The following is a 27,881-nucleotide window of genomic DNA, read 5'->3' as shown; positions in this document are numbered from 1 at the left end:
CGATGCACTCCCCGCTAAAGTCTGTGGGCCGGCTGAAATGCTCGCCCTCTCAATTAAAGGCCTCCAAGCTTTTAAAGGTTCCATAGTATGTATCGTACTACATCTACATTTTTTAGTATTTTGGTGGGAGTACTTCGTGAATCGGTTTTTGAGGGTACTTCCGCGCTTATCTCCATGCCTAAGGGATAGCGCCGTTCCCCGACTGCCTATATCGCGCCCGGTGTACGGGACGACGTAGAGCACACCTTTTTCAAATATGCTCAGGGAGTGATAAATCGAGAGACACTAAAGGCGTATCTCTGAGCAATGAGCCTCTACAACGGTGTTACGCTGATGCTCCATGACTTGAGCAGCTGGGAGAGTGTAGCCAGATTCGTCGAGAGCATTTTCAGAGCAAGAAGGGCGACCTGCTAAGGTAGTCCTGAGCCAGCTAAAAATTAGGTAGCGGCCTAACTATGAGTAGGACTCGGCCTGAAATAATGTGTAAAACGGTTTCGGGGCGAGTACTGGTAAAACGCGGTGGGGCTTAACCTGTAGTCCGCTGATGGCAAGAAAAACATTGATAGCCCATACACCGTGCGTAAATTCATCCCACTTGATTCCACAAAAAAAAGTTATTATTTTATTAATATTATTTTTTTACTTCTGTTAGACTCTCAGTATCCTTGTCGAACCGCAAACGAGCGACAATATATTCCCTGATAATGCTTTGGTATACAACTGATGAACATGATTATAAACGTGTTATTAAACATGTTTATTCTACATCCCTTTGTTTTTTAAGTTTGCATACCTGATTTCTATTCTGTTACATAAAAAGAATAGAATTAAATATTTTTAAAAATCTCTAAGAAAGAAGTTTACATTACGAATAAAAAATTTTATAATATTTAATGATATTTATAAAAAAAAAACAATAGAAAAAGTGAAAGAATTTTTTTATTCAGCTACATAAATACCTTTGAACATGATTAAAGAACATAACACTATTATTTAAATTATACATAAAAATATTTGTCTTGATTGTGCTTCTTATTATCATACATGTAATGTATAGATGTTATAGAAATGTTCTTGGTTGCACTTGCTGAAATTAGTAACCTTGCTGTTTCCTAATTTCAATATAGAATGAGAGTATAACGAAAAGCGTGTATGCTTTTATACCTAAAAAAACAGAAAATTTATTTTATTTTAATTTTGAAGTGATTTAGCCATCTGTAACCTAAATTATACTTTGTAGTGAATTTTATGCAGTCAAACACAGTCACTGATTACAAGAGAGATCTAATTATTAAGTTTTTAGCAATAGGTTTGTAATATTAAGTTATGTTCACCTTATTGGATGTTAGATGGGACATTATTATTACATAGATTCACATACACGCAATAGATCCCTAGAATTAGAGGATAAAAAATGAATAGAATAGTATACCTAGAATAGAGTATGAAAAAGTGCCAAGGATGTAAAAAGTTTACCTGTGAATGAAATCTGATTAGACATACCAAATTTTAAAAAAAGATTATCAATAAAATAAAACCTTTACTATTTGTAAAGCTGCTTCTGCTACTTTTAAGCTAGTTGAAAATCAGAAATCTTATTTACTCTTTAATAATAATTTACTAGGTAAAAACACAGATGGCAATATGAACCCATTAACCTCTGTTAAACCCTTAAGATCCTCTCTATTAAATATGTTTCAAAGTACATAAAACATAAAAAATTCTCTTATTTTGAATTATATTACCACACAATATATAGCAAACAATTATAATCAGTAATAGGTGTAGTTTAAAGTTATGCCTACAACAGTCTTGAGACAATAGAGTAATATGACATAAATAAGAAAGTACACCGATAAAATTTACATTAAAAATCATTTAAATGTAGCAGATTTGAATTCAGATTTCATCATCACTGACAGTCATTGGCAATTTAAAATTCAACTAAGTCTTCACTGCAGCAATTTGAACAAAAAGTTCAGAAAGAGGTTAAAAATCATTATAGTTAATTGATAAGAACTATATTCAATAATTCATCTCTTTTTACATGGTCCTTGATATTATGTAGCACAGTAAGTGATATTTATGATCGATTCCACTGTAAGTTTAGGTAACTTGTTCATAAATATTCACATATAACTTATAATCTATAATCAGGTTAACAACAATAATTTTCTAAGATGATCTTAATTCAACAACTCTGAACCAATCAGTAAAAATGGATGTCTAAGTTGTCATGTTACTACACTACAAAAAAAGTATCTTCGAAACTGTAATTATACTATTAAAATCATTAATATGTCTCATATATTATAAAAATGTCTGTATATGATTATTTAATTTTTGCCTATATCCTATTATGATTTTTACCCCACATCATCATAAGTTATACAAAGGGCACTAGGGAAGTTTTGTAATTCCATGGAATGTTATCGCCTCAGCTAGTTACAAGTTTATGTTTGTTTAGACAGGTCCGAACCTGCTCTGAAGACCCTCTAGTCACTGTCTCCGTGACATTGCTTTTTAGCTGTGTTAGTGAAAATAGGTAGCGATATTGTGGTCAAAAACTGAATATCAAGCAATTTTGCACTCTAATTTATCAACACTGATCGTGTATAAAATTGTTGAACTGTTGATCTGTATCTTTGACTGTGACTTGATGGAAAAACTGATGCGGTATGAAAAATATCTGAGACAGACCATCAAATGCTTGAGGTATGCCACCATATAGAGACGACCTTGGGCATTACTGCACCAGCAAGTTTTTATTATTCTGTGAAATCACCTTTAAGTTAGAAAGCTGTGTCCCTTTAGGTGACGCATAACTTGACTGAAGGTCAGATGGCATTTAATTTTACATGGTGCTATGAAATGATAAAAATTTTGAAAATCCAAGATCTCCGTACGAGATATAGTATTGTGAACAAGTGATAAAACTTGGCTGTACTTTTGTAATGGCTGAGAGGAGTTACTGCACTCGCAGATTTGTCGACGGCTCTACGAAGCTGCTCAGCAAAGCTGAGTTTCCGGTCAATCATCATACCGAGGTACTTTGCGGCCGGCTTGGTCTCGACAACCTCTATCCCTACCCGCACCGCAGAAAGAGATAGTTGTTGATACGCTTCTTCGTTAGAATCACGATCTCCGTTTTGCTGAGCGCTAGAGACAATCCATGGTCGTCCAGCCAGGCACCGACTCTGTGCATGGCTCGACTGAGCCTCAGTTGGGCGCGGTCTGCGACAGGTAGCGCAACATCGTCAGCATACCTAACCAAGACAGATTCTTCAGGCATCTACAGCCTCAGCAAGCCATCATGAACGGTTTCAAAGGTCGGAGCCGAGAATCGACCCCTGCGCCGCCCCTGACGTGAACGTAGTCCTACCCCAGCCTGCCGCGGTCGTAAATGAGACCGCGGTTCCACAGGTTCACCATTCTGAGGAGAATGAATGCTCCAGGGTCTGAATCATATCGCTCCACCTTGCGGAGTTGAAAGCGTTTTTAACATCCAAAGTAACGAGAAGAACCACACGTCGCGAAAAATGATTGTGGTCTTCTGCTCGCCGCACTGCCTCAACAACCTCTTGAATTGAGTCTAAGGTCGATCGACCCTGCCGGAAACCGTACTGGTTAGGTGACAGGCCACGTGCCTGTTCATCGCGGCAACCAGTCTTTTCTTTAACAGCTTCTCCAATACCTTCCAAGCTGTGTCAAGCACACACAATGGGCGGTAGGAGGGCGTCTCTGGGTTTTCTTTGCTCTTGGGCATTAGCCCAAGATCTTCCACCTGGCGCTAAAAGACCCAGCCTTCAGACATGCATTATACACGTGGCCTGCAGCTCCCCACTAGCTTGAGTACCTCGGCCGGTATACCGTCGGGACCAGGGGCTTTTTTACCTTTCAGCGACCGTAGGACTCCCTCCAGTTCCTCCATCGAGAAGAGCAGGAAGTCGCCCACGTCGCCGAAGTCCCGCCCAGCACGGACCGAGTGAAACAATAATAATAAGTCTTGAAAAACTGATGATTCAGTGGAAGATCCACGCGCTAATGCAAAGGAGTGTGATAATTGACACATCCCATGTTGCCCGGAAAGCGATTAGTGAACAATAGCAAGCCTAATCTCGTTAGTATAAATTACTCTGAGTTTAAGGACTGTCTCCGTCAAAAGTAAATAATTTATCGTTTTCGAGAGCTTGTGAGCGAACACAATCAGGAACTAGTTTTATACACGGATGGCTCTAAGACGACGAACGGCGTTGGCAGTGCCTTCCATTGTGTTGGCGTTAGTCATTCGTGGTCCTTGCCGGCAGTTGCATCTGTTTATACGGTTGAGTTTTATGCCATTTGCTCTGAGATATTGTGAGCACCATCATGGACCGTACTTTTTAAACTGCAACGACTCAATGAGTGGTATTCAAGCACTGCAGGATGTGTGCACAACGGACTCCTTGGTGAAAGTGATTCTTGCACTGCGCCAGGTGCCGATTAAGAAGGAGCAACAGAGCACATTGATGTGATGTGGATCCCGGGACACTACGGTATTGCTGGTAACAAGGCTGCAGATGAGGCATCTCGAGTGGCTGCTGACGAGCCTGAGCCCGAGGGAATTCCCATCAGACCTGGCGATGTTAAGTGTTACGTGTCTGACTGTGTCAGACGCGAATTGCACAGAGTTTGGAACGTGTTAACCACAGAACTTAACGCCATGAAAGACTCTCTTCGCAAGTGGACCACTCCATTTACGATCAAAAGGAGAGAGCAGGTTGTTATAACACGGTTGCGAATAGGACATACGAACCCTGAGTAGTGTCAGCAACCGTTGACAGTCAAACACTTATTGGAGGATTGCTTCGTACATGTGATCGTCAATTTAAAATAGAAGGAGGAATAAAGAGAATTTTGAGAAATGAGGAATGTGCTATTAGAAACTTGCTGCTTTTTCTTTTTACAGCCGGTATTTAAATTTAATTTTTGGAGGCATGTCTTCGACATATATTCTATATCCACAGAGGATAGTTAGATTTTTCTTTTCTTAGTTTTATTTATATTTTTGTACGGAACGGGACCGTTTACATCCCATTCGGTTGTGTGAGCTTTTATCAGCGACTAAGTGATTATATACGTATGTATAATTTTTTATTGTAATTTTATACTTTTAATTATGTGTTATCGTTTATTCGTACTCTTTGTTTTGGGAATTGACAAGAGCTAATGATCTTGGTAATCGATGAACAATGACAATAAAAAAAAATATATGATAAAAATATGAAATTATGTAGCATAAAAATAAATTAATTATAATTTATTTTAATAAAATTTCACTGACCCATATAGATTGAGACTGCTATTGATTCCAAAATGTTTATAGAACCTGGATTGTTAATTAAATTCCAGAATTTAGTAATCATATAAAAAATTATACTAATAAACATCAATATAATCCATGCTAACATATAATTTAAATGTCTCTGTAATAAATATTGAAAAATACAAAAATTATAATTTTCATAAAAATAAAATTGTAGATAAAAAATTACACAACACAAACATTGACTGAGAGCAAGTAAAAAGACGTACATCACTAAAGTGAATTTATATACAAAATTTCAGTATGATCTAATTTAACAACTTTGTAAATTTCAAACCGCTTGTTTTCTTTGAGTAAGAGGTCTGTTCAGAAACTATATGTATAGGTAGCTGGTATCAAAATGCAGGCTTTGTAAACTGCTTAAAGAAAGTAAAAGAATAAAATTAATAATCACACTTCATAGTGGGTCAGCTTCTGGTTTAGGTAGGTCCCATCTTTCTGAGGACAAAGATCATAAAAACTGGTGATGAAAGTTGGAAGTGAGGGTATAACCAAGAATCCAAGGTTATTTCATCATAGAGAAAGAAATTTTTATTTTCTAAAATATATAAAACTAATATATTATTAATTAGTTATTATTAATTATTATTTAGTTGTCTGTTTTAAATAATAATTATTCTGCATCAAGTAAATTAATATTAACGTACTAGTTTTATATATTTTATAAAAATAAAATATTTTTTCTCTATGATGAAATAGCCTTCGTTTCTTAGTTGTATCCTCACCTCCAATTTTCAAAACCAGTTTTTATAACCTTAGTTCTCAGAACTCACAGTCAAGCCGATCTCTCTGACGAAGTGGTATTGCTTTAGCCTTTGATTTAGAGTTTTTTGGGTACAAATCCTAGTTAGGCATGCAATTTTTTCATATGCTACAAATTTACATTCTCATAGGGCAAAATGATCAGAGTAGTCTACGCCTGTCATCTAAGAAAGGTTTACTTACATAACATTAAAATTTATAATTTACTGTATATAAAATGATTATTTACATCATCTTTGTAATATTGATTGCAGTAAAAGATTAGACCTATAGAAAGATGGGTAAGATTTTGAAAAGGAGCATCAACCTAAAAAATGTTTTATCAGAATCCTCATAGTAGATCTTATTAGATGTATTCTGTTGGGAATGTGTATTGGCAAATTGACTGTAGCTAAATTTTGTCATCACATTTTTTAAATTGAAAATTACATAAAAACTTATAATATTTTTTCCATATCTTTTTTTTGTTACTATTGAATTTTATTTATCGTAATTTTTTTTTACATCAGAGGTTAATAATTATTAATATACTTGATTCGAACCGATGTGTCTTCCCTTTGTAAAATCCAAATATTTTATTAATTAGAATTTTCTTTGCCTATAACTTTGGAACTAATGGAAAGAATCAACACTTATATCGTTGAAAACCTCTCAACGAGGGCTTATTACTGCAGTTAAGAAAAAGTCCAAAATCCAAGTTTTTTTTTTAGATTCTGGGCTTTTTTGGACACTTTTGCCAAGTCGATTGCAATTAAGAGGGGAGGTGCACAACCAGATGTTACAACAATCCTAAAACCAAAATTTTAACAGTCAATGGCTAATCGTTTTTGAGTTATGCGAGATATATACGTACAGATGTCACGCCGAAACTAGTCAAAATGGATTTAGGGATGGTCATAACAGATATTTCCTTTGAAATCTGAAAACCGAAATTTTTCGCGATTACAATAATTCCTTTACTTCGTACAAGGAAGTAAAAAAGAAAGCAAAAAACAACTAAATATTGAAATTAGATAATTTGCGTTATAGCAAATTCATTTTAGTTAAAATATAAATAATTGAAATTCAACTATTTAGTTCTACTCTTCCCTCAAATTATTCATCAAGCTCACATTATTTATATAATAACATGTTACTTTTATTTTTATATCATAAAGTTCATGGCATATTATGCTCTCTTGTACACATGTCCTAAGAATAACCTAAAAAATTATACGAGGGGCGGTCCAAAAAGTAAACTTAGGTTTGTGCCTAGCGTTGGAAATAGGTGGGGATAGAGCCACCATCTTGGCGTCAAAATGTTTCTCCACTCAGTACACATCAAGCTGTCGTAGCGTGCGGACTGTGATTTTTCTATTTTGTTCGTTGAGAATTTGAAATGTGAGCTTCAATAGAAAATCGAGTTGTGAGCTGCGTTCAGCGATTAGTTTTTTTACTGGTAAATAACCTCAAACCATTTGAAATTCATCGGCAACTCTGTGAGGTGTACGGAGATGGAATAATGAGTGATGGCGGAGTGAGGCAGTGGTGCATTCAGTTTAAAAATGGCAATGATGAGGACCGCAGTAGTCGGCCTAGCCTTGTGACTGATGAACTGACGATTAAAATCAACGATAAAATTCGTGAAAATCGCCGCATTATGGTTACGGAACTCTCGCTTCATTTCCCCCAAATTTCACGAAGTTTACTGCATGAAATTAAATCGGGGAAGCTTGTTGTGATTGTTACAAGTTTTGTGCAAGATTGGTGCCAAAAATCTAAAGGGGCAGATTTCTACAGGGAAGGAACTGAAAAGCTTGTGCATCGTTATGTAAGTGCTTCAATTTAAATGGTGACTATGTAGAAAAATAGTTTAAGATTGTCCCTTTAAATTGTATATAATAAAAGTTCTTTTTTTATTTGGTTGTTTTTTTGTTTCAAAACGTAAGTTACTTTCTGGTCAACCCTCGTATGTAATGCCTAATGATGTATATTTTATTTTCATTTCTGAATTATGTTTTAAATCATAATCAATATAAGAAAGGATAAACATAGGTAATATACAATGATTTTTTAAAAATATAGAAATTATCCAAAATATATGTATATGTACATGTATGTTCTATAATTTTATACGTACACATGTACATGCACATGTAAATGTGTAAACTAGTAAAAGTGCAAAATATTTCTCTGCGCTGCCTGCATTCTTCTAATATGTAAAAAAATTTATACAGCACAGCATAATTTTCCTCAGCACACAAATGTTTAACAGGAGATAAAACATCCACCATAATTAATAACAGAAAATATTTTATAAAATACAAAGGAGATGAAATGTTTATTAGAATTTAATTCTAAATGTTTAATTTTTTCTGCATATATATTACATATAATTTTGTGGATTCTCATATAATTCATTAATAACATTTTGTAAATTATTTTATTTAACAGTTGAAATATTTGATATTATTATACTATTATATGTAATGAATTAGATTTTAAAAAAGAAAAAAAAATTCAACTATTTCACTTGCCCAACCATATAGCCACTTTCTTTTTCCTGTTTGGCCTTCGGTAACTACCGTTTAGATAATACTTCAGAGGATGATATGTATGAGTGTAAATGAAGTGTAGTCTTGTACATTCTCAGTTCGACCATTCCTGAGATGTGTGGTTAATTAAAACCCAACCACCAAAGAACACCGGTATCCACGATCTAGTATTCAAATCCTTGTAAAAATAGCTGGCTTTACTAGGACTTGAACGCTGGAACTCTCGACTTCCAAATCAGCTGATTTGGGAAGACGCGTTCATCACTAGACCAACCCGGTGGGTCCAACCATATAGCCAGCCAGGATCGTCCCATCTGAACCCCCAACACATTCATTATCCTCATGATAAGAAATTTCATGCACTGTTCTCTTTCTGCTTTGGTTTCTCCCAACCCAGCTACGCTTAGCGACAGTTCTGATCATCATACATCTGATCTCTTCTTAGAGGGCATAATGAAAAGATTGAAAAAACTACATGGAAGGAAAAAGAAGAAAAATGAATAATGAAAGATTTTACGAAAAAAAGAGAAGAGGAAATGATAAAGAAGGTTACAAACTTTACACTTGGAAAAATAAATCACAAAAGACAGAATAGTAGTATGCACAGTAGTGTGAATATTAAATACATTTTACAAGATATTTATTAAAGAAATGAAGAATTTTTCTTCATTGTATTTCTGTTGCCATGGTGACAAAAATATAATAGAGTAAAAGGTTTAATTTCTGTTTCTTTAATGAATATCTTTAATTCACAACTTCACCCTCAAACTGGCTTAGAGTTTCAATTTATGGGTTAAAGCATTCCCTAGGATAACATGAATGTTCCTGAAAAGTTTAAAGCAATTTGTCAGTTGGTTCTCACGTGATGCTGTTTCAAACATTTTCTTTTTTACATATACAAGATATATTTGTTTATATGTAATAAATAAATAATTATTTATTTATAATTAAATATGCATCATAAATTATTAAAAAAAATAATAATAATAAATTTCTTCCTATTGATTTTATTTATTAATATAAGTATTCAATTAAAAATTTGTTATACTTTATTAATATAAGTATTCAATTAAAAATTTGTTATACCAATAAATAAAATTTTACTGTCAATAAAAATTATTATTGTTGAAGATAATGCTCAATGTATCATTTATTATTTATTTATCTATTTTGAAATAATCACTGACAAAATATAAAGTTTACAGAATTTAAAAAAAAATGATAGCAGACTGTAGCAAAGCTGCAGCATTTCATCCAGAAGATTCTTGTTTCAAATCATGGACAGGTTTGGCATTTTTCACATTCTAATTAACATTATGGCTGTTAAAAATGTTATTATATTTTACACAAAAGAAGATAGATCATAAAGAGAATTATTCAATATTTCACTAACAGAATTGTAGGGAACATTAGATCCATTGATTTTCATTCTTTAGTAACAGAATACTTTGAAGGGCAAAAAATATTCATGTTATTAATAATTAAGCTATTAGTAATAAATTATATGACCTTAAATGGATTAATCAGATCAGAATCATCACAAATAAACTCAACAAACTTCTTTATCTGCTAACAAAATCTTTCAAATATCTACCTCCTGACCGCTTAGAAATATTAATATAATTCAGTCATCCTTACGTCAGAGAGGATACTATTCTATTAATAATTTAAACTATAATTGATGATAATTACAATTGAAATAATTAATTAGAGTGAAATGCTACAAAAAATTCCAAACTAACTAAAACTTTACTGTGATGATAGATTTGGATATCTTTTAACTGTCTTTTTTAGAGCAAAAGAATCAAAAAAGAGATCTTATTGAATCTTCAAAATCTTGAGGATATTACAGATAACCACAGTAGTCGAATCACTTTCAATCTAACAATAAACACTTCTCATGCTATCTTAAACACTCTAAAATGAACTTCTAAGAAAACCCATACAAGCAATTCCTATTTTAAAAAGCTATAGATCATTGAATTTTCATTGTATCCAAATGTTGTCATCAATAAATTAGTTTTTGATATCTTAAGTTTATAATAATTATTTTAAAATGAAATTAATTTTAATTTATATGAAATTAATTTTTTGCTGTTGTGCTATTAACAGCTCAATCTAGCAATGTATTAAAAATTTGTAAGTTTTAATTTCTAGTTTTCTAATCAAAAATAAATCATGAATATTATCACAATTTACTGCCTCTTCGTTCTGTAAACAAGTATATTGTTCCACCCAATAGCTAAAAATCTTTTCACAGAATTTCATAAAATTTGGAAAACACATTTGACTAACTACTTCACAAATACACAGGTAAAATTTTGAACAAAATCATACTTAATTCTTGCTTTGCTTAGTCAGTGATAATAACAAATCAGTTTTAATAGAGCAATATAAAGTTCATAATGTGTAGTAAGAATGATAGTTACCACTTAAAAAGATAAAATAAAGAAAATTTCACAAAATGGGAATTTCAAAGGATGGTGCAGATAAATTATTCAAATACTACCCTGTAAATTTTAAAATGTCATATTTCCAAACTAATACATTAATTTATAGAATAGCATGAAAGGTCATAAGGATCAATTCAGTTTCAGGAAAAGCATAACATGAAGTAGTAGCAGCCTTAAAATTATTTGTTATTTTAGGATAAATATGAATGAAACAGACAAAAAAAGATTTTCTGATATTATTAAGACAACCAAACGTAATTGTAGATCATTGTTAATTAGATTAAGAAAACAACATAGATTTAGTGAATTTATAAGGAAGAGATGATAATTATAAAGTACAAAAAGAAGAAGTTGTAAAAAGAAATTAGAAAAAGATGTAGTATAATCTAATAAAGAAGGCAAGGTTGGTGTGGTATTAAGACATCCAGGGTTAGAGTGAGTTTGGTTCTTGAAGGAAATTTAGGGATGCAAACACTAAAGGAAGATAAAGATTAGGGTGTATGAAAAATACAATGTATTTAGTCTAAAGGATTAAGAAAATATGGCATTAGTATAATGATGGGGTAGAATATAAACTAGAAAGAATTGCACCAAACCACTGAAATTGTTGATTTAAAATTAAAAACAAATGTTTTAAATAGTAAACAGTTAATCCTTACATTATAAACTCCCTTGATAAGCAATACTGATACAATCAACCAAAGTATAGTAATAAAACCAACTATGTATGTAAATACTGAATATGCTGAAAACAAAAAAAAATATAAAAATACAATCCTTATAACAACAAAATGAAAATAAATATTTATAAAATAATGTGAATACTTACATCCAAATAACCTGCTAAAATAAAAAGCAGGTCATTTTTAATAGAAAAATATATAGAAATTTCTAAACTAATCTTTATCTATGTTTTAAGATAACAAACCTAATATTCTTATAATCTTAATTAACTGTAAACAAAACAGTTCTCTTAATCTTTTTAATATTATTATAATCTTATTAACAAAAGAAGGCTACCAAATTTTTGTTATAATAGATTTCTAACAAAGTTATAAAAATATATAATACTCATTAAAAATTAAAGTTTACTGTTTTAACAATTTCCGTTAAACTTGTTTAACTAGAAACAAACATTTTATTTAGAATTTTCATAAACATGGTTATTCACCCACTTCTGAGCTTTATAACTTTCACAAAACAATGCAGTTCAAAAATAATAATAATGCTTTATTTTCTATATTTCGTTTTACAATACATTATTAATTTAAAAATCATTACCTGGAAATTTGGAATAATAAGGTAAGATAAAAAAATAATATTATCAATAAAGCACAGACACTACTAATTAATTTTAATAGAATAATAATTGGAAAAGTAAAATATTACTAAGTATTCGATCAATAGCTTATTGCCCTGAGATCACCAATGTTCCACGTCTAGGGCAGCAACAATTTTACATACATAGTAAAATAATATAGCTGGCTAATGTGGTTCCATGTGTCTTTCTTGATAATGTTAACTTTCTTCTGACCTGATTTCTATCCACCGATCACACTATAAGAACTAGACTTTTTGGCTACCTGCAGATCACCCACAATTTAAAAATATTTTGGAAATGTACTTACTACTTTTAGATCTGGCCATGTGGTGACCAGGGCTTATGCGATTTCAGGTGTAACAGTCTCTACCATTGTCCACATACCCCACATGGTGGCAAGCATGTCGTTAAGTGCCCACATATGTTGGTACTTGAAGTCCTGAAAGCATTGTTGAGTAGAAGCCTGACATCACTGCAGAGATTGTGCATCTGCTCTCTGACAGGAAATATACTGGTCCTACAGGTTTGGTAGCTGTGTAGTGTGGGGGTGTACAATTGCATGTAGCCTTGCTACAAAATGAATTAACTTATAATGCAAGTTGAACAATCTGTCATGGCAGAGGGCTCACATAAACACCCTCGTTTAGAACCAGCCATTCGCCGGAGGGACATGAGGTGAGGAGTCTTCAGAGAACCATTTTCAAGAGCAGTTCAGCCAGACCTATGTGTCTTATGATAATGAAGGAAGATGATTACTTTGCAAGGGTAAACTCGTGAAATAACTAATTGCACTGATTGCCTAGTAAAAGAAGTATACTTCTGAAGTGAGTTTCTTTGTGAAAATCATCTAGGTTCATTGAAACAAGGAATTAAATAATTTTCTTTACAAATTGAATCTATGTCAATAAATAGTAGATAATGAACTATTTTCTTTATTTCCTTATCATGACAACATATTGACATCGTAACAACATTTTGTATTAGCAAAAAGAGAAACACATTTTGATAAAACAACTCAGTCAAGTGGTGTAAAAGACAAACACCTTCAATACAAACCCAAATGAATGAAAATTGTAGACAATGTACAGGAATAAAATTCTAATTAAAACTGCATTTTATTAAATAAAAACTGTATTAAAAACTTTAATTTCTAAATTTATTCAAATACATCTGCAAATTAGAAGTATTTATTTTTCAATTTGGAATTGTCAGGAAGACAAATCTAAAACCATTATTATCAATATACAGTATTTCCTGGAATAGACGGAATACCTGTAGAATTACTGCGCAGTGAAGGTGAGGAAGCGATTGATATAAGCGATTAAATATTACAAACTTGTGTGAAATATTTATGAAAAAGGCGAAGTTCCGTCAGACTTCAAAAAAAGTGTTTAGTCATGATACTAAAGAAAGCAGGAGCAGATAAATGTGAAGAATTAGTTTAACTAGTCATGCATAAAAATCATAACTAGAATTCTACACAGAAGAATTGAGAGGAGAGTGGAAGAAATGTTAAGAGAAGACCAGTTTGGTTTCAGGAAAAGTATAGGGACAAGGGAAGCAATTTTAGGCCTCAGATTAATAGTAGAAGGAAGATTAAAGAAAAACAAACCAACATACTTGGCATTTATAGACCTAGAAAAGGCATTCGATAACGTAGACTGGAATAAAATGTTCAGCATTTAAAAAAAATTAGGGTTCAAATACAGAGATAGAAGAACGATTGTTAACATTTACAGGAACCAAACAACAATAGTAATAATTGAAGAACATAATAAAAAAGCAGTAATAAGAAAGGGAGTCAGACAAGGATGTTCCCTATCCCTGTTACTTTTCAACCTTTACATGGAACTAGCAGTTAATGATATTAAAGAACAATTTAGATTCGGAGTAACAGTAACATGGAGGAAAGATAAAGACTCTACGATTTGCTGATGATATAGTAATTCTAGCTGAGAGTAAAAAGGATTTAGAAGAAACAATGAATGGCATGGATTAAGTCCTACGCAAGAACTATCGCATGAAAATAAACAACAAAATAAAAGTAATGAAATGTAGTAGAAATAACAAAGATGGACCACTGAATGTAAAAATAGGAGGAGAAAAGATTATGGAGGTAGAAGAATTTTGTTATTTGGGAAGTAGAATTACTAAAGATGGACGAAGCAGGAGCTATATAAAATGATGAATAGCACAGGCGAAACGAGCCTTCAGTCAGAAATATAGTTTGTTTACATCAAAAATTAATTTAAATGTTAGGAAAAGTTTTTTGAAAGTAAGTTTGGAGTGTCGCTTTATATGGAAGTGAAACTTGGACGATCGGAGTATCTGAGAAGAAAAGATATGAAACTTTTAAAATGTGGTGCTATAGGAGAATGTTAAAAATCAGAAGGGTGGATAAAGTGACAAATGAAGAGGTGTTGCCGCAAATAGATGAAGAAAGAAGCATTTGGAAAAATATAGCTAAACGAAGAGACAGACTTATAGGCCACATATTAAGGCATCCTGGAATAGTCGCTTTAATATTGGAAGGACAGGTAGAAGGGAAAAATTGTGTAGGCAGGCCACGTTTGGAATATGAAAAACAAATTTTTAGTGATGTAGAATGTAGAGGGTATACCGAAATGAAACGAGTAGCACTAGATAGGGAATCTTGGAGAGCTGCATCAAACCAGTCAAATGACTGAAGACAAAAAAAAACAGTATTTCAAGTAAAAAGGAGAATTTTTAACCTTTTTTTCCTTGGAAAGGCACACTTTTAATGCCATGTTATTCATATGTGTTTAAACTTAAAAAATATATTTATACTTAATATATATTCCTCATCTACTTTATCAGTATATTGATATGAGAAAGAATTGCCAAGTAACATCCTACAGTGAATTATAACAAAATTTCTGTAGAATACAGAGACACAAATGTTTCTGAAAAGTTTTAGTTGATTTTGAAAATATATGTATTTTTAACATACAAGAGTTTATGATAAAATTTTTATAAATAAAAATTGTTTTTTTATACATATTTATAAGTAATTAATATATAATTATGATACATGGAAGATCAATTTCAGGCTAATAAACTGAAAGCATTTGTTTTACTTTGCAACACATTAAATACTGATGAAATTATTTCATTTAATAAACACAAATATTTAATCAAATTAATTTAGAATAATTAGATATAAACATAATATATGATTATTATAAATCAGCGATACATTTGCATAACTTACCTAATAATTCTACTTCATCTATTTTTTCTTTTTTATAAGCTACCTCTGAACTGGTTCTGATTATGATAATTGCCAAAAAAATTATAGCGGTAACCAAAATTGATTCAATCTATTAACAAAAACAAAAAAAAAAAACATGATTGATAAATATATTAAGTAATTGCTCGAAATAAATAATCTTTTTACGACTTTTCAGGTAAGTCCTGTAAGTAATATTTTGTGAGACCTGAGTGGGCAGTAAAATGCAAGCACCTTTTTTTTTCTGTTTTAGCGTCTGGAACCATGAGAAGTTATTCCTTGAGAGGATGATGTGTATGAATGTAAATGAAGTGTAGTCTTGTACAGTCTCAGGTTGCCCATTCCTGAGATAATTTCATAGCTACATTATACTTTCATACAAAAAAAATGTTATCGGCTTAATTGTAAATTCTACTTTCAAAATAGTAACATTATTAAAGTATCGAATATATCTATTTCTGACAATTTATTGTTACAGTGTCTTTAGAGGTGAAGAGAAAATAGAAATTACTCCTGAGAAAAACTCTGTATGAGAGTTACCACCACATATTTTAATTGCATTTAATGAATAAAAAAAAATATATATATATAACATAAAGGCAGTGTGCTGCCTGTAACAAAAGTAAATTAAAAAATACTAATATTTATTATTTACAATAAGAATTAACATTCAACTTATGCCCATAAACCTTGATACCATTAGAATTACATAATTATAGAAGAAGTTACCAACATAAATTTAATTTATTTTATTTGTTCAAATGTTTATAGATAAAAAAGAATATATGTATGTATACAGAAGACAATCATGTCAGCTTAAAGAAATAAACAATCAACATTATCTTTTCCTAAAAGCCATTGTTTAGTATTAGATTTAAGTTTTGTATAAGTAAAGTTCTTTATTTCATCGGGTATAGTGTTGTATCTCTTTATTTTGTCTTGGTAGTACGAAGTTCCCAACTGATCGTAGGTTGTGTACTCGCCAAAAGTAATTTTGTTGTTTTTGCTAACATCTGATAAAAAAGATTTCAAAGACCTTGTAAAAATATAGGTATCTTAAGGGTGGTAAGTCCTACTGTTGAAAAATCTCTAATGAATACACTAGACGAGGTTTCTTAGAGATTGTCCGGAATTTACCCCATGATCAAGAGATGCATCACACTGCGATAAGCACCACCACATATTGTTACACCAAACTGCAGTTTGCTTTCAATTAAAGGGTAGTACAGAGATTTCATTACAAAATCAGGGCAACTATTGCTAAGGAAAAAAGTGTTCGATATGCACATACAAATTCTATCTTTAATTTTTGTATGTGAACTGCTCATTTAAGTCCAGAATCCAGGGTTATTCTCAAATACTTAACGCAGTCCGTTTCATTGATCAGATTACAACTGCAATCACAAGTTTTACAACTATTTGAGTGTAGGGCTAATGGTTCCTCAAAATCTGACCTCAATTTAAAAGCGATTAAATTGGACGTTTTTGTATTCAGCCGCTGTACTCAAACCAGATGCGAAGCCTCGGATATAGTCACGGATCCTGCTACAAAGCTCACTTCTATCATTTGCCTTAGAATTTAAGGCTGTGTCATCTGCAAATGTTGTGATAGCACCGTTAAGTGCACTTCAGTAGTGTAAAAATTCCGGTTCTGGGACAAGTGTCAATCAATGACGTCACACACCCCTCTGACGTCATACCCTCGTCCGCCATCATCAATGACGTCACTAATAATAAGTCAAATTATATTTTTTGCTACGCTCAATAAAATATACTAAATAGTAATTTTTCGTTTTCTTTTCAGATTTCAATACAAATTATAATAACTGAACACTTGATGTATATTGAAAAGAATATTTTTATTTGAACGGTGAGTTAATTTTAGTATTAGTTATTTTTAAATCTTTGAAATACTATTTTTATTTTACTTTTAATTATTATTTAAAATAAAATTTATGTATCCTTTTTTCAGATAAATCATTGTAAAAGTACGTTTAAAAATGTGTGTGCAGAAAAAATTAATTTGATGTTAAAAATATGTTAGATTGATAAAGAGGTTGACGAAAGTGATGAAGACGTATGTAGTGAATGTGAGAATATTGGACCAGAATGTCAAACCAGATAGTATTTGGTCCCATTTGAATCTCGCGCATTAGGGGACTTATTTGATGATTGTCAAAGACTGTTTCCCGAATATGTTGTGGATATAATAGGTGAATCGTTAGATTCTGATGATGATGAATAGGATATAGAAGTTCCTCCTGCTGTAATAGTAATAGCAGAAAAGCCAATTCCATTTACCACAATATTTCATCCTCTACACTGTGAGGGTTGGTCTTGAGTTATTTTTTTTAAATCTTAATTTAATTTAAATTCAATAATTAATTTGTATTATATAACTTTTTGTTTTCAGCAACATGCTATTTTGTTTAGAATCATGCCAGGATGAAGTATTAGCAATGTGTGATGAAAATTTAACTTCAGATATAGTATTTTTAACTTAAATTAAAAAGCAGTTGCAATTTACTACAAGAATTAATTTGAACAATAATCAAAATTTAAATATTGATAGTATACATAATGTTAAAAAATGGATAAGAGATCTTTGTTTTAAGAAATATTCATATTTCAGTGTAGCTACTAATGCAATTATTTATTTAAATCAGTTTTTATCGAAAGAAAAAGTTGAATGTGCGGAACTGAGGTTAATAGCTTGTGTATTATTAACTTCTAAATTTCGAACTTATTTATAAGTTCGAAATTTATTGAGGCATACAATTATTTTTCAGTAAGCGAATAAATTAGTTTGACTTTTGGATTATATAGTATAAATGATATTTTCGTTTATGAAATAAAAATTTTGAAATGTTTACAGTGGAAAATTGCAATTGTTACTCCACATAATTTTGTACTTAAAATCGTGAATAGGAGTAAGATTATAAATCAGTTCAATATAAGAAATATTATGTATTTATCACATGCTTAAATGAACTTATATGCGTTGATTTTAATAATATTCTGCACAGCGAACTTGTTGCAGTATCTGTTTGCATTTCTCTTAGTTTTTGTATTTCTTCAAAAATGTTTTTAATTTACTTATTGATGATGTTGAACAAATTATACATTCGAAAAATATACGAAATTTTATTTTAAAAACATAAAATAATGAATTTGTTTTTAAACAGATGAGTTGGGCAAGAAGATTTACTACATCCGATGATGTCCAATTCGTTAACAACGGTGAAATTATGTTACAAGGTATGGCGGCTGCCGAACTTGCGGAAAATGAAGCTAGACCGGGTCCATCCGGTTCACAAAATTCTCCAGCTGATGAGAAGATTAATCAGCGCTACAAAGAACATTACCCTGTAGCGAGATTCTTGTAGGGGCAAGAGGATTGGATGATTTCGAAAAGCCGCAGTTTTTAAAATCTGATGTGGATGAAATATGGAGTTATATGAAAGTCTATATTAAAAAAAGAACTATTGAAGACAATTTAAACGAAGAGGCTGTCCTGCAACGTGAACCTTTGACTTATTCATAATCAATTGAAATGAAATTCAATGATAAGCAATTTATAGCCTGGACACCAGCAAAAAAGGGAAAATATTTGGTGAGGTTAGAGTTGTTTGAGACGAATGATATTGAAGGTTTTTCGTTTAAGAATAGGTATAAAAGAATCAAAACTAAATTGGAAATGGTTATTAATGAGGATGATGAACGTTTTGAATTAATTAATGATATTATTTCGCAAGCGTGCGATAATTGTAAAACTGAAAACGGGTATAAAGTATAAAGTAGTTAGACCGGTTGTAAATGTTTCTTCTTTACAACCAGAAAATTAAATGATTGATTAATTGTTTGATTCATTAAAAATAATGTTTATTAAAAAACTTTTTTCACAGGATTGAAACAGGAAAATGGACAATAGATATAAAAGAGTTAGGTTGGAAGCAGTTCAGCATGTGGGAGAGAGTTTACTCTAATTGAAAATGCAAGCAATCTTTTAACATATTATTACAAAAACGATAATGATGTTTGTTCAGATGTATGGTTAGCATTGCAAAATGCTAGCGAACATATTGTTTTAATATTAACAGAATCATTAGCTCGTTATGGTTCTGTTAAATTTAATATATTAATAGAATTAACTTATAAAAAGCTTATGACAGGCGATATAAAAGATGTAGGATTTAAAACTAGTAATTTTGATATATATAGAATAAACGATATAGATAATGCTATTCAGGACGCAACCGAACAGTTGCTTGAGGAGGAAGCTAGTTTTGAAGGAAAACAGAGTGGGTGGACTCTTATTACTTTAGATGGGATATTAGTAAGAATAAACAAATTTCGGCCTTTAAGAGGCTCATGCTATCTTCCATTACCAAGCAAACTCCAACAAAAGCATGCGGTTATTAATATTAAGAATAATGATGAATTTTGTTTTAAATGGTCTATTCTTTGTCGATTTATAAAAGGCACTCATCGTGAGCGAGTAGATAAACGATATAAGGCACTTTCAGATAAATTCAATTTTCGCGGAATAAAGTTTCCTACGCCATTAGGAGAGATAAAAATTTTTGAAGAAAAAAATAATGTTTCTGTAAATGTAAATTCATTTGACGAGAAAGGAATAATATTTCCATTTAAATTATGTTTACAAGAACGCAAGAACATTTTGATTTGTTACTTTTAACGGACAATGAAGTTTTTTCATTATTGTTATATAACCAATTTTGAAAGATTGATCGGCTCCCAATTAACCAAAAATAACCTTAGGATTACTATTTGCAAAGGATGTTTTACATTTTATAAAACAGATAAATATTCAACTATAAAAATGAATGAGCATATAGAAAAATGTAAAGTAAATGCGCCAGAAAAAATTATTCTCCCCGAGATTGAATCTAACGGCTGCCCACCTATGTTAAAATTCAAAAATTTTCATCATATGTTTGCAGTGCCAATTGCTTGTTATGCCGATTTTGAATGCATATTAAAGCCTGTTTCCGCAGCTATCCCAGCAATGAAAAATCTTTTAGTGTATCTACAGAACACCATATTCCAATGAGTTTTTGTTTATATTTTGTTTCAATTCCATCAGTTCCTGATTTAATGCGAAATACTCTACCTTCGACTCCTTTCTTATATAGAGGAAAAGATGCTGCTAAAAAATTTATGGCAGTGCTTGTAGATATTTGTTCAAAAATAGAAAAATATTTAAAAATTAATAAAAAAATTATATTTACTGACGAAGATAAAATTGCATTCGATTCTGCGGTTTCTTGTCAGATGTATGAAATTAAATTTAGTTCGCAGGTGATTCCAGTTCATGATCATTGCCATTTAACAGGTCAATATAGAGCTGCTCTTTGTAATAAATGCAATTTACAAAGGCGTAATCAAACATTTATTCTTGTTTTTCTTCATAACAGCTCAAATTATGTTTCGCATTTTATTGTAAAAGCGTTAGGATATGAATAAATTTAATCCCGAATACATCTGAGAAGTATATTTCATTTACAAAAATTATCAGTAACCATATGTCTATTCGTTTCGTTGATTCAATCCGGTTTATGTCATTTAGTTTAGATTATTTAGTTAAAACATTACCCACCGAAAAGTTTTTTCATTTAGAAAAATTATTTAAACGAGATGAACTCCATCTTGTAACTCGAAAAGGAGTTTATCCTTATGAGTACACAAACTCCTGGGAAGGTGGTACTCAACTACCACCTAAAGAGAAATTTTATAGTTCGCTTACAGGAGGAAATATTGACGAAAGTGATTATATTCATGCTAAAACTGTTTGGAATCATTTCAATATAAAAAATTTAGGTGAATATAGCGATCTCTATTTAAAATGCGATGTACTTCTTTTAGCTGATGTATTCGAAAATTTTCGTTTACTTTGTTTAAAAGAATACGGTTTAGATTGCGCATATTACTTTACACTTCCCGGTTTTCCACTTGATGCTATGCTTTATAAGACGCGAGTTTTACTCGAATTAATCACAGATTATGATATTTACATGTTTTTAGAAAGGGGTATTAGAGGGGGAATATCGGTTTGTGTTAAAAAGTATGCGAAGGCAAACAATCCTTACATACCTGAAGAACATGATAATAAATTACCGCACAGATATTTATCATATCTAGATGCCAATAACCTATACGGTTGGGCAATGAGCCAACATTTACCGAAACAAAATGTTTGGATAGGTTGAAAAAAAATTCAGCAATCAATAACTAATACTATATTATCCTTTAAAGATGATGGTATAATCGGTTATATTCTTGAAGTTGACGTGGAGTATCCTGAATCTCTTCATAATGCGCACAGTGATCTTCTATTTCTTCCGATAAATGAAGTTCCCCCTTTTCATCCCACACAAAATTAGTAGTAACAACATTAAAAACTAAAACTAATTACATTAGTCATTTTGTTAATCTAAAGCAAGCTATTCGTAATGGACTTAGTGTAACTAAAGTACATAAAATACTGCAATTCAATCAATCTCCTTGGTTAAAAAGCTATATAAACTTAAATACTATAAATCGCCAATCGGCAACAAATGATTTTGAAAAAGACTTATTCTAGTTAATGAACAATGCAGTATTTAGGAAGTGTATGGAAAACGTTAGGAAACGTATTAATTTAGAATTGGTTTCGTCAGAAAAGAGGTTGATGAAACTTATCGCGAAACCAACATTTAAAGATAGAATAATATATGATGAAAATCTTTGCGCAGTTCAGTGGTCCAAAGAATAAATAAAATTAGATAAACCTCTTTATGTGGGTTTATCAGTGCTAGAACTTAGTAAGACATTAATGTATAATTTCTATTATAATGTAATGAAGAAAAAATATAGATTAAGTTTAATCTTCTTTATATGGATACCGATAGCTTTTTTTTTATGAAATAGAGACTAATGATTTTTACTAAGATTTACAAGATGAAAATTTAATCGAGTATTTTGACACGTCCGATTTTCCTGTTTCGCATCCTCTTTTTTCAATTAAAAATAAAAAAGTTTTAGGTAAATTTAAGGATGAATGTAACGGCATTCCTATAAAAGAATTTATTGAATTAAGAGCAAAATTATACACTTTTTCAACGAAAAAAGCTAGCTAAAGGAATAAAAAAAATGTAAAAAACAAATTAAATATCAGTTATTACAAAAAGTAGGCGTTCAGTTTACTGAAAGTAGGCGATGATAGCTACAAAGATTGATATGTTCAAATGAAACTGATTCGATCAAAAAAACATTTAGTCGAAACTGTAACTGTAAACAAACTAGCATTAAGCAGCTATGATGATAAACGTGTCGCAGTTAATGAGATATTATCATTACCTTGAAGGCATGTTGATATCCCTTTAGAAACGTTTATTTAATCATTAAATTATTTTCAATTTTGTTTTTTTTTTCAGTTAAAAAATGTTCAAAAAATTATTGCAGCAGTTATTATTGAATTAGAGTAACCAAGCCGCTTTCATTAGTAGCATGTTCGACATTACGTTTGGTTCCAGCAATAACTGGCGGTTTAATGGAAGTTATCGAACCATTAAGGCATTTACTTTCATTACTAGACGAAAATGAATTAAATTTTGAAGTCAGTCTATACAGCAGGTTTAATTTCAAGAATGTCATCGATTCAAAAATATGTTATTCTTATTTACTAAATATCTTTTTTCATTATGTTCTATTTCAATTAAAGAAATAGCCGATGTCTATTTTTGTCTTGATAAAATTAAAATTTTTTATGATGATGATGATGATGACGAGGATGGGGAAGATAAATATCTATTTTCTGTTTTATCAACAGAAACATTATACGATATTGTTTCAATTTTAATTAATAAAAAACACTATAATTCTGTAAAGATACACTTTCTTACAGAAAGATCGGATGAATGTTAACTATTTGTTTAGTGAACAATATAATTCTATATTGTACAATAAAAATTGGTAACAGTAGAATTTATTATAATCAATGTATGTATGATTTTATTGTAATTTAGTAGATGTATATATTATATTCATATAGGTAAGAAAGCAGGGTTGCATAGTCGCCCCTTGTGCTTACTTCAGCATGTGTAAAAATATATGTAGTGTAGTATTTTATTATAATCATTGGAAAAAATGTATATTTCTCCAACATATAATAAAATTAACTTTGCTCGCTCCACCACATGTATAACCATATAGCTTTTTTCATGGCGCATTCATGTTTTTCACTGAAGGGGCACACTTTATTTATTGAAGAACTGAATAAATCGATAGAAGGACAATCACAACCGTCAAGGTCTTTTACTACATACAGTTTATTGCTTATTATTTGTTCTAATACTTTTTTCTTTTCTTTACTCTTTACATATATAGTGCACACTGGTGCTAAATTTTCAAAAATGGATGATAACCTCAAGTATTCGATAAAACCTGAATTCCAATTGAATCCTATTTTTTTCTGGAAGTTTTGTATTGAAACTCTAGTAGTTTAAGATGGAATATCATCATAGTCGAAAGGCGGTTTGAATAGATATTGCTCAAATCTGTGTCCATCCATAGGAATGAAAACTATTCTTTAATGTAAACATCAGCGTTGGGTAAACGAAAAAAAGTAAAATCCGATATAAAGACCGACATGTTGACTTCACCGATTAACTGACTATACTGGTTAGGAAACGCTTCTGACTGTGCCTGTTAAAGGAGAATATTGCATTATGCAATCACTTATCATCAAACAATAGGCTGTTGTGTTGTCGGGAATGTTGGCGGAAGTTTCTATCTCGATTTTAATATCGACCGCGCCAGTTTTCAAAGTGTCGTTTTGTTTTGAGCAATCTATAAAGATCAACAGCATAACATAGTACTTAGATGGAACAATTAATGCCGCTTGAGAATTCCTGTTATAATAGGAAGGATAGAAATTCTTAAACATTTCGTATAATATAATGTTATCTCCTTGAATGTGTTCATAAGGATAATATACCGAATTCAGATATAAACGTATGTTATTAAGTGAAATGGTATCAAAATTCGAAGCTCTTTTTGTTGCGTCTCCTTTTCTCGATGTTTGAAATCCAATGATGACATAATGACGGTTTTCCGCCTGCGTTGTTGTTTTAACTGTCCAAATTACATCTTTACTGGTAGGTGGAGTTGGATATTCGTATAAGTTCCACTTTCGGAACATCATCGAAATCGGTTCATCTCTATCTACCAGTCTGAGAAGCGATAATCTTTTTCCATCTAATTTTCGTTATTCCGAAGGTAAATGTTTTTCCAGCTGGAACGACAACAGCATTATTGTTAGTGGAAGCCCGAACTAGGATCAGTTCCTGTTTAACGTTTAGCAGTATTTTATTATAATCTTCAAAAAAGCCTAAGAGCATCTTCAGCGGAAGTGATACTTTAAACGTTGCCGATTCGCCATTGATATATACGCCGTTGACCGGTTGTATATCATCAACGCCGTCCGATGACCAACCGTTCATGAAAATAGAATCTTTTTCGAAGTTTCTCAATGATAGAGCATTTTTCATCGTTGAAGTTATCCCCGCGTTTCTCACCCTATCCACCTCCTGTCCTGCAATTTCGTAACGGATTTCATCGAAAAGTAACGCGCCAAAATTATTGCATAGTTTTAGTGCAGGATCTGCAGCTCCGTTAGCATCATCATACTTTCCGTCGATGAGTAAATAACTTTCGCATGGTAGCGTACACACATCTTGTTGCTGGACAGGAATTCTAATTTTGTCACTATTATTAAATGTTGATGCAGCATAAGGGTAATGAGTATGAAATTCTTTACCCGTAATGGTTTCATCAAATACGGCGTTCGCAGTATCAACATTTATTATCTGTCCGCTCATTTTTGTAAGACGTTAAAACCTAAAGTTTCCAGAAATCGTACGTTTTCTCGTGTTAACCGTTTAAGCTTCACAGGTCGACTGTCTGTTAGTGAGACTGCGGGAGGGGATTTATATTCTGCTTTATTAATGAAAATCAACACCATCGTTTCTTCGTCGTAAATGTAGTCTCACTGTCACTTCTTCACCGCCGAAAGTTATTAGTTCCGAATTTTGATTAAAAACGTGCACAGTTATATTCCTATGGTCTTGGTGTTGACCGGAAGATAAATGACGCTGTGGAGTACTTCAATTATCTTATATCCCCGTCCAACTTTGGGATAGAATTCGTGAATAATATGACCTTCTTCTCCGCCCACAAATGAACCGGGGGCGATGTTACAGCTTATGCGTATTGAATTTACAGATGAAATACTAACAGGTTTCTGAGATGTATACCAAACGTTTGCCGGTAGGACTGCTTCATCAAATCCCAACAAAGTACGGATAGATTACGGCTTTGTAAAATCTACTATTTCAGTACAAAATAAACACGAGTGCATCGTGGTAGGTTCGATTCAGATTTTAATTGAACAATTTGTATTATCTTTACCGCGATTTCGTTGCTTTCGTTTTTCATCATCAGTTGCGTTCGATTCATCACAGCCACCCATCGCATGTTTTAATTTAATTCTCAGATCATCAATCTCATACATCCCTGGTGGAAGCTTTATCGATTTTTCGCCTTGGTAATCATAATAAAACATTATTTTTTTCCTTTTTCTACATTTCGAATGTTGTCCATATGACATAAAATCGATCAGACCGATTTCCCACCCGGCATCGCCGAGTTCTATCGAAGGAAAAAATCTGCCGACAATATAGAAGATTTTCCGTTTAGGCAGAACATATCAGAAACTTTAAACACAAATGTCCGCAAACAACTGAATTAAAATCCTGTCTGGGGTCTAAATTATACTGAATATTAACTTTCTCTTTGTTGGATCTAAGATAATGGACTAACTCTTTAGGGGCGTAAATTACCGTAACTGTCAAAATAAAACACGTTCGCTTTTTTTTTATAATAAACCCAATGCGTGCCCGGATTGAGGACGCTGTGTCCAAGTTCACTACTCCCGATTCGAATTTATTTATTCTAGCTGGTAAAGTATCGTCCATGAAAACACCTCTGAAGTGGGGTAGATTAATTTTTCGCGCAAACCGTATTAACTCTGCATCCGACAAAGGTTGAATGGGGTGCTTGCGTAGTAAATTTAATGCTTTTTTCTGCTTTGACGACGATGTCGTCTGCGACCTGCGGATCGGCGTTTTCTTATGCCGCATCCGGTTTTAGATCGATATGGTTCAAGATAAGCACCTTTTTTTTCTTATAGTTTTTTTTCGCACACTTCTGGCCGAAGATTTTTTTAATCTCCCGCCGTATTTGCTCTTTATTTTCATAGCGTTTGTTACAGCCCACGCAGCAGCTTTCTCTGCAATGCTAGAATCAGGCGCAGACACCCTTTGCCAAGCTCTTTCTGTTAACTCTTAATCAGCCTTTGCTCTTCGCTGAGAATCGCTGTAGATACTATACGCTGTATCGTGCGCCTTACAGGCTTTATCGAGCGAATTTATACCAGGATCACCTCTCTTCAATCTTTCTTTTAGTTTTGTTCCGGGGCCGCAATATTGGTAACCAGGTATGTGAGCCTCGAAAGGAAGTAGATCTACAGCTCGATTGAGTACTGTTCCTACAACGTTACTTACAACACCTGGAAGACTTCCGATCGAACTTATCAATCCTTTTCCTCTTTTACTACTAACGTTACACTTGTTCGCACTCTTCATTTTATACCCGGCTAAAAATCTTCAGTCGTTGCATCCGTATTTATATCAGATTCTTTTTCCGTTTGAGTTGCCGCATTTTTCTGAACCTCACTTTTCAATCGAGAAATAGTTTCCTCTAATCGCTGGCGAACAACTGGATCATTCGTAATTTTGCTTCTTAAAGGATTTTCTATTTCTTTTCCTATCATATTTTCAACTTTAGCGATGACATCATCGAATTTCTGTTGAATGAGGAACCGTACATATCTCATGGTTACCAAATCATTTTCGTCATCTGGATGAGCAGCGTTTTTAGCGCGAGTTACTTTGAAATCTACCACTTTAAAATGCGTTTGTATTTCACACGCTAAAAAAATCATGATCTGCAGCATACTGCTCAATTAAATATAAGCAATCATCCATGTTAACAGCATCATCATAATTTTCAGCTGATGCAAGATTGCAAATTTTTTTTCGCGGGCGTCGATATCGCCCTCATAAGTAACCTAAAC

General features: G+C 32.1%; 1 protein-coding gene across 1 annotated transcript in view; it reads right to left on the bottom strand.

Moving 5' to 3' along the window:
- Window positions 1–1,024: 1,024 nt before the first annotated feature.
- LOC142331705 (uncharacterized) overlaps window positions 1,025–27,881 on the bottom strand; it is a 97,319-nt gene continuing 70,462 nt past the window's right edge. Inside the window, exons 4-7 of the mRNA XM_075377739.1 lie at window positions 15,668–15,776; window positions 11,774–11,859; window positions 5,324–5,465; window positions 1,025–1,164 (exon numbers count right to left, since the gene is read on the bottom strand). Coding sequence (XP_075233854.1) covers window positions 1,094–1,164; window positions 5,324–5,465; window positions 11,774–11,859; window positions 15,668–15,776 — 408 coding nt within the window. The 3' untranslated portion in view covers window positions 1,025–1,093. The remainder of the gene's footprint in view (window positions 1,165–5,323; window positions 5,466–11,773; window positions 11,860–15,667; window positions 15,777–27,881) is intronic.

Source organism: Lycorma delicatula, chromosome 10 (genome assembly GCF_047948215.1).
Source record: "Lycorma delicatula isolate Av1 chromosome 10, ASM4794821v1, whole genome shotgun sequence".
Classification (NCBI taxonomy): Eukaryota; Metazoa; Arthropoda; class Insecta; order Hemiptera; family Fulgoridae; genus Lycorma; species Lycorma delicatula.
Note: the sequence above shows the minus strand (reverse complement) of the source record. Positions and strands in the feature narration are given on the sequence as shown.